Source organism: Scardinius erythrophthalmus (genome assembly GCF_964197995.2).
Source record: "Scardinius erythrophthalmus genome assembly, chromosome: 21".
Taxonomy (NCBI): Eukaryota; Metazoa; Chordata; class Actinopteri; order Cypriniformes; family Leuciscidae; genus Scardinius; species Scardinius erythrophthalmus.
Window position 1 is genome coordinate 28,386,374 of NC_138241.1, and position 12,910 is coordinate 28,399,283.

The 12,910-nt window shown below is 38.3% G+C and overlaps 1 protein-coding gene across 1 annotated transcript in view; it reads left to right on the forward strand.

The window, feature by feature from the left end:
- The window catches only part of eif2ak3 (eukaryotic translation initiation factor 2-alpha kinase 3), a 37,516-nt gene that overhangs the window by 5,051 nt on the left and 19,555 nt on the right, over positions 1-12,910 (forward strand). Inside the window, exon 2 of the mRNA XM_081351791.1 lies at positions 9,459-9,588. Within this exon, the coding sequence (XP_081207917.1) occupies positions 9,459-9,588 (130 nt within the window). The remainder of the gene's footprint in view (positions 1-9,458; positions 9,589-12,910) is intronic.

The window sequence follows — 12,910 nt, forward strand, 5'->3', positions numbered from 1 at the left end:
TACATCTGAAATGGATAGAATGGGTAGCTCCTGTAAACACCGGCTATAAAATGTCACCATTCCTACGCTGTGTTTACCTCAGTAGCTGACGACCGGAAGTAGTTATATCTGTTTTGTAGAACCCGGAAGTATGTTGCGCATAACCCCTATTGACAGCCACAGTTTAATAGATTGAATATGAAACCGTTACTAAAGCAGTCACGAACAGTGAACATAATCCTGCTGAGGATGTGTAGTTTGAAAAGTGTGTAATTTATGTTGGTTGCATGACACCATTGTTATATCTTCTACTCATCAGTGCTGTTTCTAATGCCAAGTCTGTCTAACCGTTTCTCCTCCTAATCTCCTCCATATCGCTTTAAAATATAGAATTATGTGTAGAATTCAAATGGGTCGGGGTCCGATACGTTTTGTGGTCTGTGCCGACTCGCACATGTGATTTGCTCCGTGCTATCGTGTCTCTGGACCGGAGCAGACTGTGTGCACGCTGCCGACGGTTCATTCATGAAGTCGCAAAACCAGACTTCATTCACCCCAATAGAAAGCATATTTACCATGTCTGAATTATTCCCTATCCCCTATATAGTGCATTATGTGCCATTCACCATATAAAACATAGTAATTAATTTCAGCTACAGCTTCAGAGTCTGTTTATAGTGTAGGGGGGGGGGGCACTTCAGATTCTAGAGAGCTTTTGATTGGACAGAAAATCTGATGAGATGCCAAAGTGTAGAGTGAAGTCATTAAAATCGTTGACCCATATTGGCGAAGTGAGAGACTAAGTTTTGACCGCTTCTATCTTCTAAATGTGAATTTTGTCATTATTTTGGAGCACATTAACTTATAGATAACCTTAAGGAACTCATACTAAAAGCCAAAAAAAACAATGTTGTGCAACATTATGAATGAAAGAGATATGCTCTTGCTCTGGTACTGCTGATAGCAACATAACTACCACAGCTTAATTGCTAACCTGACCGACCACTTCACTTCTACTTTTAGTATATTAAATGGGTTTCTTGTGTTATAAAGTACAGTCACCTCATTACATATTTACAGCATATTAAGTTCCATATCATTTGCAGTTTATGGAAGAAATAACTAAAGGTAATATGCATGCATTTTGCAACTTCTATATCAAACACAAATACATTTACTCAAGTAACAGTGTAAAAAAAAGTCAACTTTCCATGCACTACATGTGTTGCAAATGATCAGTGCAACAATGCTTTATCTGTCTGAATAGCCTGCTGGAAATCCTGCTCTAAACACCACTTCAGTGCTGGTGTTTTAATGTGAAGTTGCCGGGACTTTGTCTTGACAGTAGTCATACATCACTGGAAGGAGAGGCTGGTCTTTGTTTCTGGTGGCATAGTTATATGTGTCATGCACACTCGAGGGAATTGTGTGTAGTGTGTTTAACACTGCATTGGTTGGGTATCTCTACAGGGGTGAGAGTAGCAGCTGCCTTCACACCTGCTGCCAAGATAAAGCACTTGCTCACACCTCTGTGTGTTTCCCCCATGATCCTCAATATCAAACAATCTCATGCATTTATATGCAGTGTTCAAGAATCCGTCAATCACTTATAAATAAACAAGCAAATGTCTGGCTTTTATTGATAATGCATGAACGCAAGAACAAAACCTTTGTGCTCACTTCTCCATAACACAGCGATGATAATCAACACCCTCAGGCCTTCCCCACGACATGGAACAGCTTTACTGGGGGATGGTGTTCTCCTGGGACAGTTTTGCGTGTTACACAGCATGGTCGACTGGCAAATGGGAGTCTAACCCTGGAGAGATCTTCTCACAACAAAAGAAAAGATTGTGGGGATCACTTGTGATAAAGACACTCTTAACAGCTTGTTCTGTTGTTCAGTTCATAAAAGTCCATTGATGGCAGGAAAAAATAAATAAATAAAATGCATGTTGTGAAGATCTTCCAAACCAACCAACCGGGCTCAGTTCCCAGACTAGGCACCACAATTGCTGTTTAAATGTATATAATACTGAATTAGTTTGTGGTACTTGTTAGTTCTCCTTGTGGGGTTTTGGTAGTTCCATTGGCGAACATGATCCATGTATGGCCTATAGTCTAATGTAGATCAGCTTTGCCTCGGTGTGTGTATTTTTGGACTGCTGGTGATTCCTGAGGGACCTTTTGGAAGGAACACTTCGCTCGAGGTGCCCTCACTGATACACACACACACACACCAATACACACTCACGGTGAAGCTGCTTCTCCGCTGCCTGGTGCAAACTCTGCCAGACGTCTAGCTCCAACTGCCTACTGCTTAGCAACAGCCAATCAGAAGAGCTGAGCTGGCAAACTTGTTGGCCAATTAGACGAGTGGAAGGAAAAAGTGCTCAGAATTTGAGTTGGGAGAGAGAGAGAGAGCAGGAGGGAAGGAAAGGGTAGAGTTCGTGTGCTTGTTGTTATGGGCTTTTTTTGTCTGACTTGATGGTTAGATAACTATGGAGAAGCTGTCAGATTCGTTTTATATGATCTCATGGTTGCAAATGAAGTTCATCACTCTGAGATAAGACTTAGTCGTCTTGCAATCAGGAACAAACTTGACATGTTTAATGCAAACTTTTCTACTTCAGCTGACATGGATAAACACTTTTGATATATCGTACAAGCCGGTCAGGCTATAAAAATACGGCTGATTTTATGCACGGTGTGTTTAAGGATGTTGAATTGGTGCTGTTACTCTTAACCATGTGGCGACGCTCACTCTGGACTTGATTGATCTTTTTGCTCTGTTTATGGTTTGATTCTTTAAAGCTGTTTTTTCATTCATTGCAGAGGACACACCTTACTGCACTGCAGCAATGGGTGGGAAGATGGGAGAGGTGTGGCAGAGGGAGAGATTGGGGAGACGAGGAGGGAGAAAGTAAAGGGGGGACATCGAGACAGAAAACCAAAGGCGCTAGGACCCAGTAGACAGGACCCAGGCTTTCCTGTAGTTTGGTTCCTCACTGCTTAGCAACAACAAATCAGCCACCTAGATCAAGGCCTGGACTCGTCCAATAGGAAGAGAGCAGCACCATGTGACAGAGTTTTGATTTCTCTGCACCGCGCTATGTTGGAGAGATAGAAACAGGAGGAAGATGATGAGAGTTAAAGAGGAGTGAATTGACAGTGACCTGTGCATGATGACATTTGGAATTAGTTTGTGTGGAATTAGTATGTAATCTTCATTTTCTTGAGATCTGTGCAAGTTTGTGGTGGTGTGTTTGGCACGTGAGTGTTGGAGTGCTTTGAAAATTGTACAGGTGTGCCTCACTGTGTTTGTTTAATTTTATCGCTTAAATATTTGACTGAAGTTAGGCATGCTGAAATTGCAGTTCAAGATGGACTAAATTTAGCAAGGTCGATTTAGATGGCAGAAGCGCTTATAGTTCTGCATGGTGATAGCAGCTTGGGCGTGTCAGAACGTGACATGGAGTGAGAAGACAGATTAAACATTCACAAACACACACTCTGAGTAAATGCTTTAATCAATACATGGAGAAAAACACTGCATGATAAAGACTGCCATCAACACAGTGTTAGAATGAATGCAACTTTCTATATTTGGGTTGCATTACCCTTAAAGGGACGGTTCACCCTAAAATGAAAATTCTGTCAGTGTTTACTCGCCCTCAAGTCATTCCAAATTTTTTTTTTCTTTGGAACATAAAATATATTTTGAGTAATATCTCCCATACAATAGAAGTAAACTAAAATGGTTTGGTTCCCAATATTTTTCTAATATCCTGTTTTACTGCTGAAGAAAGAAATTGATGCTTGTTTGGGGAGACTGACGTTAAAGGGGGGGTGAAATGCTCATTTTCACTCAATCTCCTGTTAATCTTGAGTACCTATAGAGTAGTATTGCATCCTTCATATCTCCAAAAAGTCTTTAGTTTTATTATATTTATAAAAGAAAGATAGGCTGTACCGAGTCTTTCCGGAAAAAAACGAGCGGCTGAAGGCGGGCCGTGTGGGCGGAGCTAAAGCTGTGCTAACGCGCCGAGCTAACAACACACAGAGACATTTGAAGCAGTTTTACTCACCGCCCGGTTCCAACGCACGACCGCGAACCTTTATCATTGTGACTGCTCGATCCTTAAGCATTAGACGATCTGCAAATCCGTCGATCTGGGCTTTGTTTATAAAACAAGCATCGTCGAAATGCAGGGAACAAACAGTCTTGCACAACCTCCGTTGATGCTCTGAAAAAACAAACTCCATCCACTGGTCCCTTAACGCCGGGTTCTTTGGGAATCTGTGCAGGGTTGTCTTGCCCTGGCAACCAAAAACCCACTTCTTTGGTGACATTGACTTCCCTAAAGCCGAGCAGAGCGCTTTGATGGGCGTACTGCTTTCGCTCTCTCGCTCTGGTCTACGGTTGCGCGCGCGCCCGCGTCCTTCCGGAGAAGTGCCATTAGGACCCGTATAAGGAAATTCCGCTACATTTGACGTCACACTTGCCCATACTCGAAAAAAACCAACTCCAACTCTTTAACAGTGTAAAAAACTCAGTATGCATGAAATAGCATTTCACCCCCCCTTTAAGTAAATCACACATTAGTGCTGGGCGATGTGTATTTTTCAATAACTGCTATATTGGTGTGTAGCTAAAACAATTGCTGCAGATAGAGGGGGACCTCTATTAACTGCATACCCTTATCTTAGCCTACTAATGGTTCTAAATTTATAACACAACCATAAATAACCCACACAACTAACTCGCTTTAACATGACAAATTACCATGCAAAGCCCTAAGATTTCTGTGATGCAGAAAACTCTCGACCGAATGCAGAAAACTCGGACCGAATCCAGACAACAAATTTGTACATTTTTGGATGAATAAATCAAAAGTAGTGCTGTACACTATTATGGACTAGTGTCTGTGAATATTAAAGCTAAAAAAAACTGCTATTGAATCTGAAATCTGCTTGTTCTTCGTGAACAAGTGCCGCAGTTTCGTTTACTACACACATATTGAAGCTCGCATGATGTTCGTGGAGTTTCCAACGTCTGCCGTCTCACTATATGAGGACATGAACTTCAAGCTGCTCTTAGAGTCACTTCACCTGCATTTCGCCATTTCATTTGATAAAATCATCAATCAAAGTCATATAAATTCAGAGGTCTTCACAACAACCTGTCAAAATAAAAGTTTGGTTTAACTTGAAGAAATTACAACAGAATCCTGTTCAATCCTATTGCACAGTAGAGTGTACTTCAAGTAATAATAACAATAATAATGCAGTTCATTAAAACGCACAGAAACTCCAAAGGTCTTTATTACAACCCACCTAAATTAAAAGTTTGGTCTAATTAGAAGAAATTATGAAACAAATATTACTATTGCACAGCAGAATGTATTCTTATAGTAGTAGTAATAATAACATTAGCATTTAATAAATACTTTTTAAAGGATAACAAGTTTTCATGTTTTCAATTTTAAACTTGCCAAAAATTAAAGGAATTATTACATTTTGATTTGGTTACATTTTATAATATTAACTAAGGTTCGTTTTATAAATTCATTTGATTACCACCATTGCTTTGAAGTAAATGTGTATTTTAACATTACAATGTTTTTATTGATTTATTATTCTGTATGTCCTCCTGACAGTAAAATAAGGCACTATCCCATAAACCTTCTATATAAAGGTCCAGTCATAAAGATAAAAAAATATGACTATACCCCAAAACCGCCAGATTCTTAAAAAAAAATACGGTGAAGCAGGCATTAAACCACATATCCAACAAGTTATACACACACTGCACTTTTTTTTCTTGTGGTGTGCATATGAAGGGCTGAATGTTGTAGTGAGTCTGTTTCTCGCTTTTGAGATATACGGATGTGGACATCATGCTTGTGTACTGCGGATGTTGCCTGGGCAAGATGGTACCTTGAAATGCATTGCCGAACGCTTTGTGTAACACTCCATACCGAGCTCTGCATGCTACTGCAGTGCCATATTTTATTGTGTGCTATCTCAAGCAGAAAATCACTTGTAGAAACTGTAGTCTTTGCCCCTTCAGAGACTTCTATTCAACAGTACTTACACTTCTACAGATCAGATGCATGTGCAAAATGCAATATAAGCTGGATTGTGATGGTTTTAACTCCTCTAGATCGCTTTACTTTTTCCACTTCATGTTTATGAAATGGTTTTTAATGGAAGATAAACTTTAAAAACATTTTATAATTTATTTATTTACTTTTCCATTTTTCACCTGTCTGTCCATGAATAAAGTGACCAGCTGGCGCAGTAATAAATTATAAATAAACAAACAATATTAGCTGGTTGTCTTCATGTTACAGGAAAAGGCAATCTAAAATTGACTCGCTCTCATTATGCAAACCTGTATGATTTTCTTCCTTCTGCGAAACACAAAAGGAGATTTTGGGCAGAGTGTCAACTGGATTTTAAAGAGCTTAAGTGAAAGAGGGGGAGGGGGGCACTTTTTTCAGTCTTTTCTTCAAAAAAAGCTATTGTGTGGGTTCGGGAGATCAAAGATGCGGTCACATTAGCAAACCTCTGCAAAACTTAGTGAATTGTCAATTGTGTAGGAATGCATGAAGCACCGCTGACCGAGAAGTCACTTCCAAACCAAGCAGATTTCTTTTATTATTCAGCGTCATTGTTTTCCCACGCACCTATCACCTGCAGGTGTGCAATGGTGTTTGCACTCTGGTTATTCATCGTCAAAAACTTAGGGCTGTTCCCAGTCGCATGAATTCCTATTGAAATGATTGCATTTTGCCTGCTGAATTTTGCAAGGGAATATGTCACCGCGACCTTAAAAAACTGCACAAGTCGTGAATTTTTTTTTGTTTCTTTTTGGAGCTTGACAAGCATCAGTCCCCATTTCACTCGTTTTGTATGAAAAATAGCAGCCTGGGGACATATTTTTAAATATCTTCTTTTGTGTTCCACAGAAGACAGAACGTCATAGTGGTATGAATGGCACAAAGATTTTGCATTTCTGAGTAAACTGTTGCTTGAATCACATTGTTGTATGATTCATTACTGTATCAGGTTTCTGCATGTTGTCCTTTACTCTGTTAGCCTGTCATGAATTCTGCGGCTTCTCCGCAGGGGTGCGCCTCTGTTTTCACAACTTGACCACGTGCTCCCCATGCTCCCATTGTACATGTGTGTGTTTTGCAGTGGTACTTGCTAACTCACACTTAGCTGATAAGAACTGCTTGGTGTGGCATGGTTACAGTGGGCTTTTTATGTCCATTGGCTGGTGTTTTTTAAAGGAGTGGTTTCTGATTGAAAGTGCAGCAACACATCTAATCCCTGATTGGCTGAGAGAGGAGGAAAGCCTCCTATGATTGGACCAAACCCCTCAGATACCCTAGTTGTTTCTTTTTTTCTTCCATGCAGTCTGTTTACATCAGGTCTGCATTGAGATTCTCTTGACTTCCTCTGAGAGAGAGAGAGACGAGAGTAAGAGAGTGAGAGGGAGGGATCACAGGTGTGTGGAAGCACACTTAAGTATCTGTTTGTGTAAGTGCAACGTGTTAAACAGCATGACAGGAATAATGTTGAGAGAGTTAATAGGGTGAGTGTCATTTGTGAGCACTCAGGCTTTTAAAATACTACAAGATAAAGTGAAGCTCCTCTATCAGTTTACATGCTGACAAATTTTTTATTTTTTTTTATTTTTTTTAACCAGTATGATAACTTTCCCTTATTTTTTTCCATTTTCCTTGAAAATTGTACTGTTTATATATTGACGTTCAGTATAAGACTTACATTATGTAAGTGTTTTTGCACCATGCCTTTCCCTGCTGACTGTCATAAATATGCCGGTTGAGTGGAAAGTCCTGTGACTGAAACAGATAAATAGTACAGAAACAGGTAGGCCTAATATATAAAATGAAGATGTGCGAGTGCAGTACAATAAAATAAGACATAAATAGAAAGTAAAAGTGAACATACATTAAAATGAAGAGGAAAGTATAAGAAATACAAAGGTGGCAAAAACAGAAAACGATGAGAAATTCTCACTGTTAGCTGGAGAGCATAAGTTTAGTTATTAGTCTCTATTATAATTGGGTTTTGTGTGCATTAACTTTAATTACATCTCATGGCACTTTTTATGCAGTTCATGTTACAATATAGTCTACAAAACTGAAGTGGTGTCAGGCAAACTGTTGAATTGTCAGTTGTTTTAAAATTTTTCTCAAATGTTTTGTTTTTCACTCTGCTTTAGTCCCTTGTTCTCCTTTTAATTTTTCCTACGGTTAAACAGCCTGTGGAATACACTTACTCTTTGATCTCATCCAGAAAATGGGATTTGTTATTTTTCCTCCTCCTCTCTCTCTCTCTCTCTCTCTCTCTCTCTCTCTCTCTCTCTCTCTCTCTCTCTCTCTCTCTCTCTCTCTCTCTCTCTCTCTCTCTCTCTCTCTCTCTCTCTCTCTCTCTCTCTCTCTCTCTCTCTCTCTCTCTCTCTCTCTCTCTCTCTCTCTCTCTCCCTCTCTCTCTCGTTTTTTTTCTTTTCTTTCCCTCAATCACTCTTTTGGCTGGGTGGGACCAGTGTAGTGTCCTCATTCATTCTCACAATGCCCACTGCTTAGCAACAACCAATCAGCCCTCACATTTTTGGAGGGGCCCTCCAGCCAATCAGGAGTGCTGTGCTATAGCATTTTCTGCTCTTCAATCCTATTGGAGAATGAGAACAAACGGTGTTGGCCCAGAGCACTGGGATGAGCAGAACTGAAGTGCCCTTAAATTCTGACCTCATCAGTGTTGATGTCTGGAGGGATGTGTTAACTCTCTTAGACTTGATCAAAGCGACTCCGTCATTCTTAGTCTTGCTCTCTACCCCTTGCTCCTGTCCATTAAAAAGTTCCCTGGCACTTTAGCCATGAAGTGTCCTGTGTTGGCATCAGTTCTTGTTAGCTTTTATCACATAGTACAAAAAAAAGTTAGTGATAGTTTGACATGCTGGCAGTTTAATCAGCTTTAGTTAAATTAGGACATTTATAGCTTTTATTAATGTGCATTAACACATAAGCTATAAATGTCCTAATTTAACTAAGGCCTACTTCTGGCTTAGTCTAAGCCCTGTCTCTAAAACCAGGCCTAAAAACACTAATGATTTAATTACACTGTTACATGTAATTTTTAGCCAATTTCAAAGTGAATATTCATTTTTCATACTTTACACTTGTAGGATTACTTGAAGGATTTAAAATGATTTTATTTTTTAGTGTTTTATTTATAATTTATCGGCTATTGAACATAGCTTTGCATTAGTCATAATTTAAAAGCGGCACACACTTACAACTTCCTATACTTCACATAATCTCTACCTCAAGTGCAAGCTTGAATATGAAGGCAGTAGGGAAAGGTCTTGTGAACCGTATAGAGTGATGGAAAGCCTCTTCACTGTACAGTATGTGAACCTGTGTGTATTATGTGCTTGACAGGGTTCTGGTGATCATTAGCACACTGGATGGAAGAATCGCAGCTCTGGATCCTTTGAACCAGGGACGCAAGCAGTGGGACCTGGACGTGGGCTCAGGCTGTCTAGTGTCCTCTAGCCTCAGCAAACCAGAGGTATTGCACACAATTTCTCACAGCCTTTAACTCTTTCCCCACCATTGATGGAAATTTCCATCATTTATGACACAACGCTTCCCCTCTATTGACGGAATCTTCCATAATTTATGAAACAACGCTTCCCCTCCATTGACGAAATTTTCCGGCTTTGTAGTCTTTAAAAAAAAAAGGTTTTCTTAACTTTTTGTTCAAAATGTTGCTTTTTTATAAAATAAAATAAAATAAAATGTAAAAAAAAATTAATTGGCACGCAGCAGCTTGGAACGGTGCTGGGAAAAAGTTATCAAAAGAATTTTGATTCATCAAAGCATTGCAAAGATACAAGTTTTTTTTAATTGTTCATCTGCGGAACGCAATGTCCAAACTTAACAAAACTTATCACACATAGACAAGAGGACATTCTAAGGACGCATACCAAGTTTTTTCACCAAAAAATAGGGTTGAATTTCCACCAATATAGGGTGCTACAACTAAAAAAACATTTTAACATTTTAACCGTGTGATCCATGGCATGAAGTTGAAAACTGCAGGGTTCTCATGGGGCATTAAAGTCCCTCTGTACACACGGAGTGTTATTCTGAGCAAACATGCTTAGTTTCATGAATTTCTGATGCTTGGTAGGCTAACAGTAAATTCTAAACTATTAACCCTGAAAGATGGAGGCTGTGATATTAACCTGTTAAGCTGCAACCCCACTTTTGAAAAATCCCCAGAAATGACATACCCAAACTGAAACAGATACAGTTCATGAACCCTTTGTACTAAAAGCACAAGTATGATCTCATTTGAAAGCTGACACCTGGCAGTTTATTGTAAATGTAGAATTAATTATTGTCATAATGAAAAAAATTGTTATAAATAGCTTTAAAGTTTTGTAAAGTTATTAGAAATTTATTTTTATGAAACATCTTCATGAAAATAAAATTGAAGTTGACCCTGTAGCAATCTAGAAATGCACTACAGCTAAAGCCATCTGTCTAAACATTTTATGTTTAAAATCTGAAGATAAGTCTAAAACTCTGTATTTAGTTAATTTTTTTCAAGATAGAAGCACCTAGAGCTAGCTAGCATGTTAGCTTAGCACACCATCAATACATGACAATTTATGAGATTAAAACCATGTTTGTGCTCCAAACTTACTTTAAAACGCAAGTGAAGTGTTTTAAATAATCTTCTGTGATCTAATTTGACATCAGACAGAAAATATACTATTTGATCATATTCTGCACAATGATGGTCTATAGATTAGCATTACATTATAAATATAATCTATTATTATGAAAATACCTGGCAAGGCTTGAAAAACACCGGTAACTCAAATATCATTGCAATCATGTTTATTGTCTTCAAAATATCTGTATCTGCATGATACAGCGCGATCTCTTGTTAGCTTTGTGTGTATCAGTGACGTCCTGGAATGTCACATGATCATGGCTCTTCTTCATGTTCCATATATGGGTTATTATTGTACATATAGCGCCCTCAGGCTATTGGTATGAATTGAAAACAAAGTAAATGAGAGTGCCAAACGCTCATAAAGATTACATCGACGCATTTGGGAATAAATTCAATAAATATTATTCCTGTCAATAGAAATCTGATGTAAACCTATGAGAATCTATCAATATTTCTCCAAATCTGCACATTTTTGAGCTAAAAGCCCTGAGGGAAGTTGTTTTGTGTATCGCTGTCATGACGACAGCACAGAGTTTTTTTTATGAATGAAAGCGGCTGACGCGCATAATTCATATTAAAGGTATCGACTCATTTTTTCATTTCATAACTCCTGACAGAAATTAAGAAATAACTGTCGCTACAAGTTTCTCAGAATACAATAGTGGTCAAATACTGAAACTTGAGTATTATATCCTTTTAATGATGTATAGTTTGTCAAGGTATAACATTAAATCTGATAGTAAATTTGAACTAAATAAAAAAAAAAACGCTTCAGTGCGCAGGCGCACTGGCAACGGTTAACAGGTTAATGCTGTCCATTGTAGGCCACAGGATAAGGAATCTCTTTTTTTCTATCAGTTTCAATCCCTTTGAATGGAAATAGATGCATTGATCTAGTTCACTTGAATAACTACATTGTACTGACAGTATAGTTGTATATAGTTAGTGTACATGGAAGGCAACACATACTTTAGAAATAAATTATAAATAATGAAAAGGGCCTTAAGATAAGTGCTTCAGATAAATGAGGTTTTGAGCTGCAAAAGATACCTTCAAATTTAATTGAAATTGTCCTGTATCATCCTATGACAAGCGATTCATCTCAATTTAAATGTTAAATACGAGTCCATACATATATCACATGCTTTATGACAGACAGTAAACATTTTTATGCAGGTTTTCTACTTCTCTTTTAATCTAACAGTAATAGGCAGTAATTTGTTTTTGAAAGTCAGTTGTCCATTTTGACACTTGTGTATGTGTGTGTTGCGTTTACCTCTTCCATTAAACCCTAATGTTCAGTGAAGATTCATGGGTTTTTCTCTAAAACGCACATAAGATACATTTCAGTTGGATCGCTTATCATCCACATGACCCATTAGTGCTTGGACTCTGATGATTGCCGCTTGCAGCTACAGTATATTTGTTCATATTTTAGGCATAAACTCACTTAGTTTTGATAAATTTTACAAACAACAAGACTTCATATTTTATGTTATTTTGCATCTTGCACTTGTATCTTGATTTAAGAATCTTTAGACAGATGCGCTGGAAAACAAGACAATAAAGCAGAGGAAGAATATCACTTTTGTGCAGTGTGATCAGAAGGTACAGCAAGTTATTTTCATATTCTAGAGGTTGGGAGCAAATGTTTTCAAAATGTTTGCATTTAATTAAACTAATGGATATCTGTTGGAAGTTGTATTTTCAAACTCTGAAACGTTGCTAATACAATTAGACATTTAATTCAGAGATCATATTGACAAATTGTGTTTCCTTTCATTTCAAATTCAATGTCTTGAAGTCTTAAATTTACCTTCATAAAACCTGTAGAAACCCTGTTGGTTAGAAGTGTTAAACACTTTCTTGTAGTATTTCGCATAGTGATGCAACATGAAGGTTTTCTGCCCAAACATGCAAACGGCACATATTATTCTGTTGTTCCTAAGAGTGTGTGTGTGTGTGTGTGTGTGTGTGTGTGTGTGGGAAAAGGCGATGTTTGTTTGAACCTCTTTACCCCAGAAGAGAATGAGACATGGCCCAAAGGAAATTGGACCTGAAACAAGTTACATACACACTCATGCGCACACACACATAGATCACAGACTCGTACTCACTAGAGACTGAAAACTTGCCTGGAGGA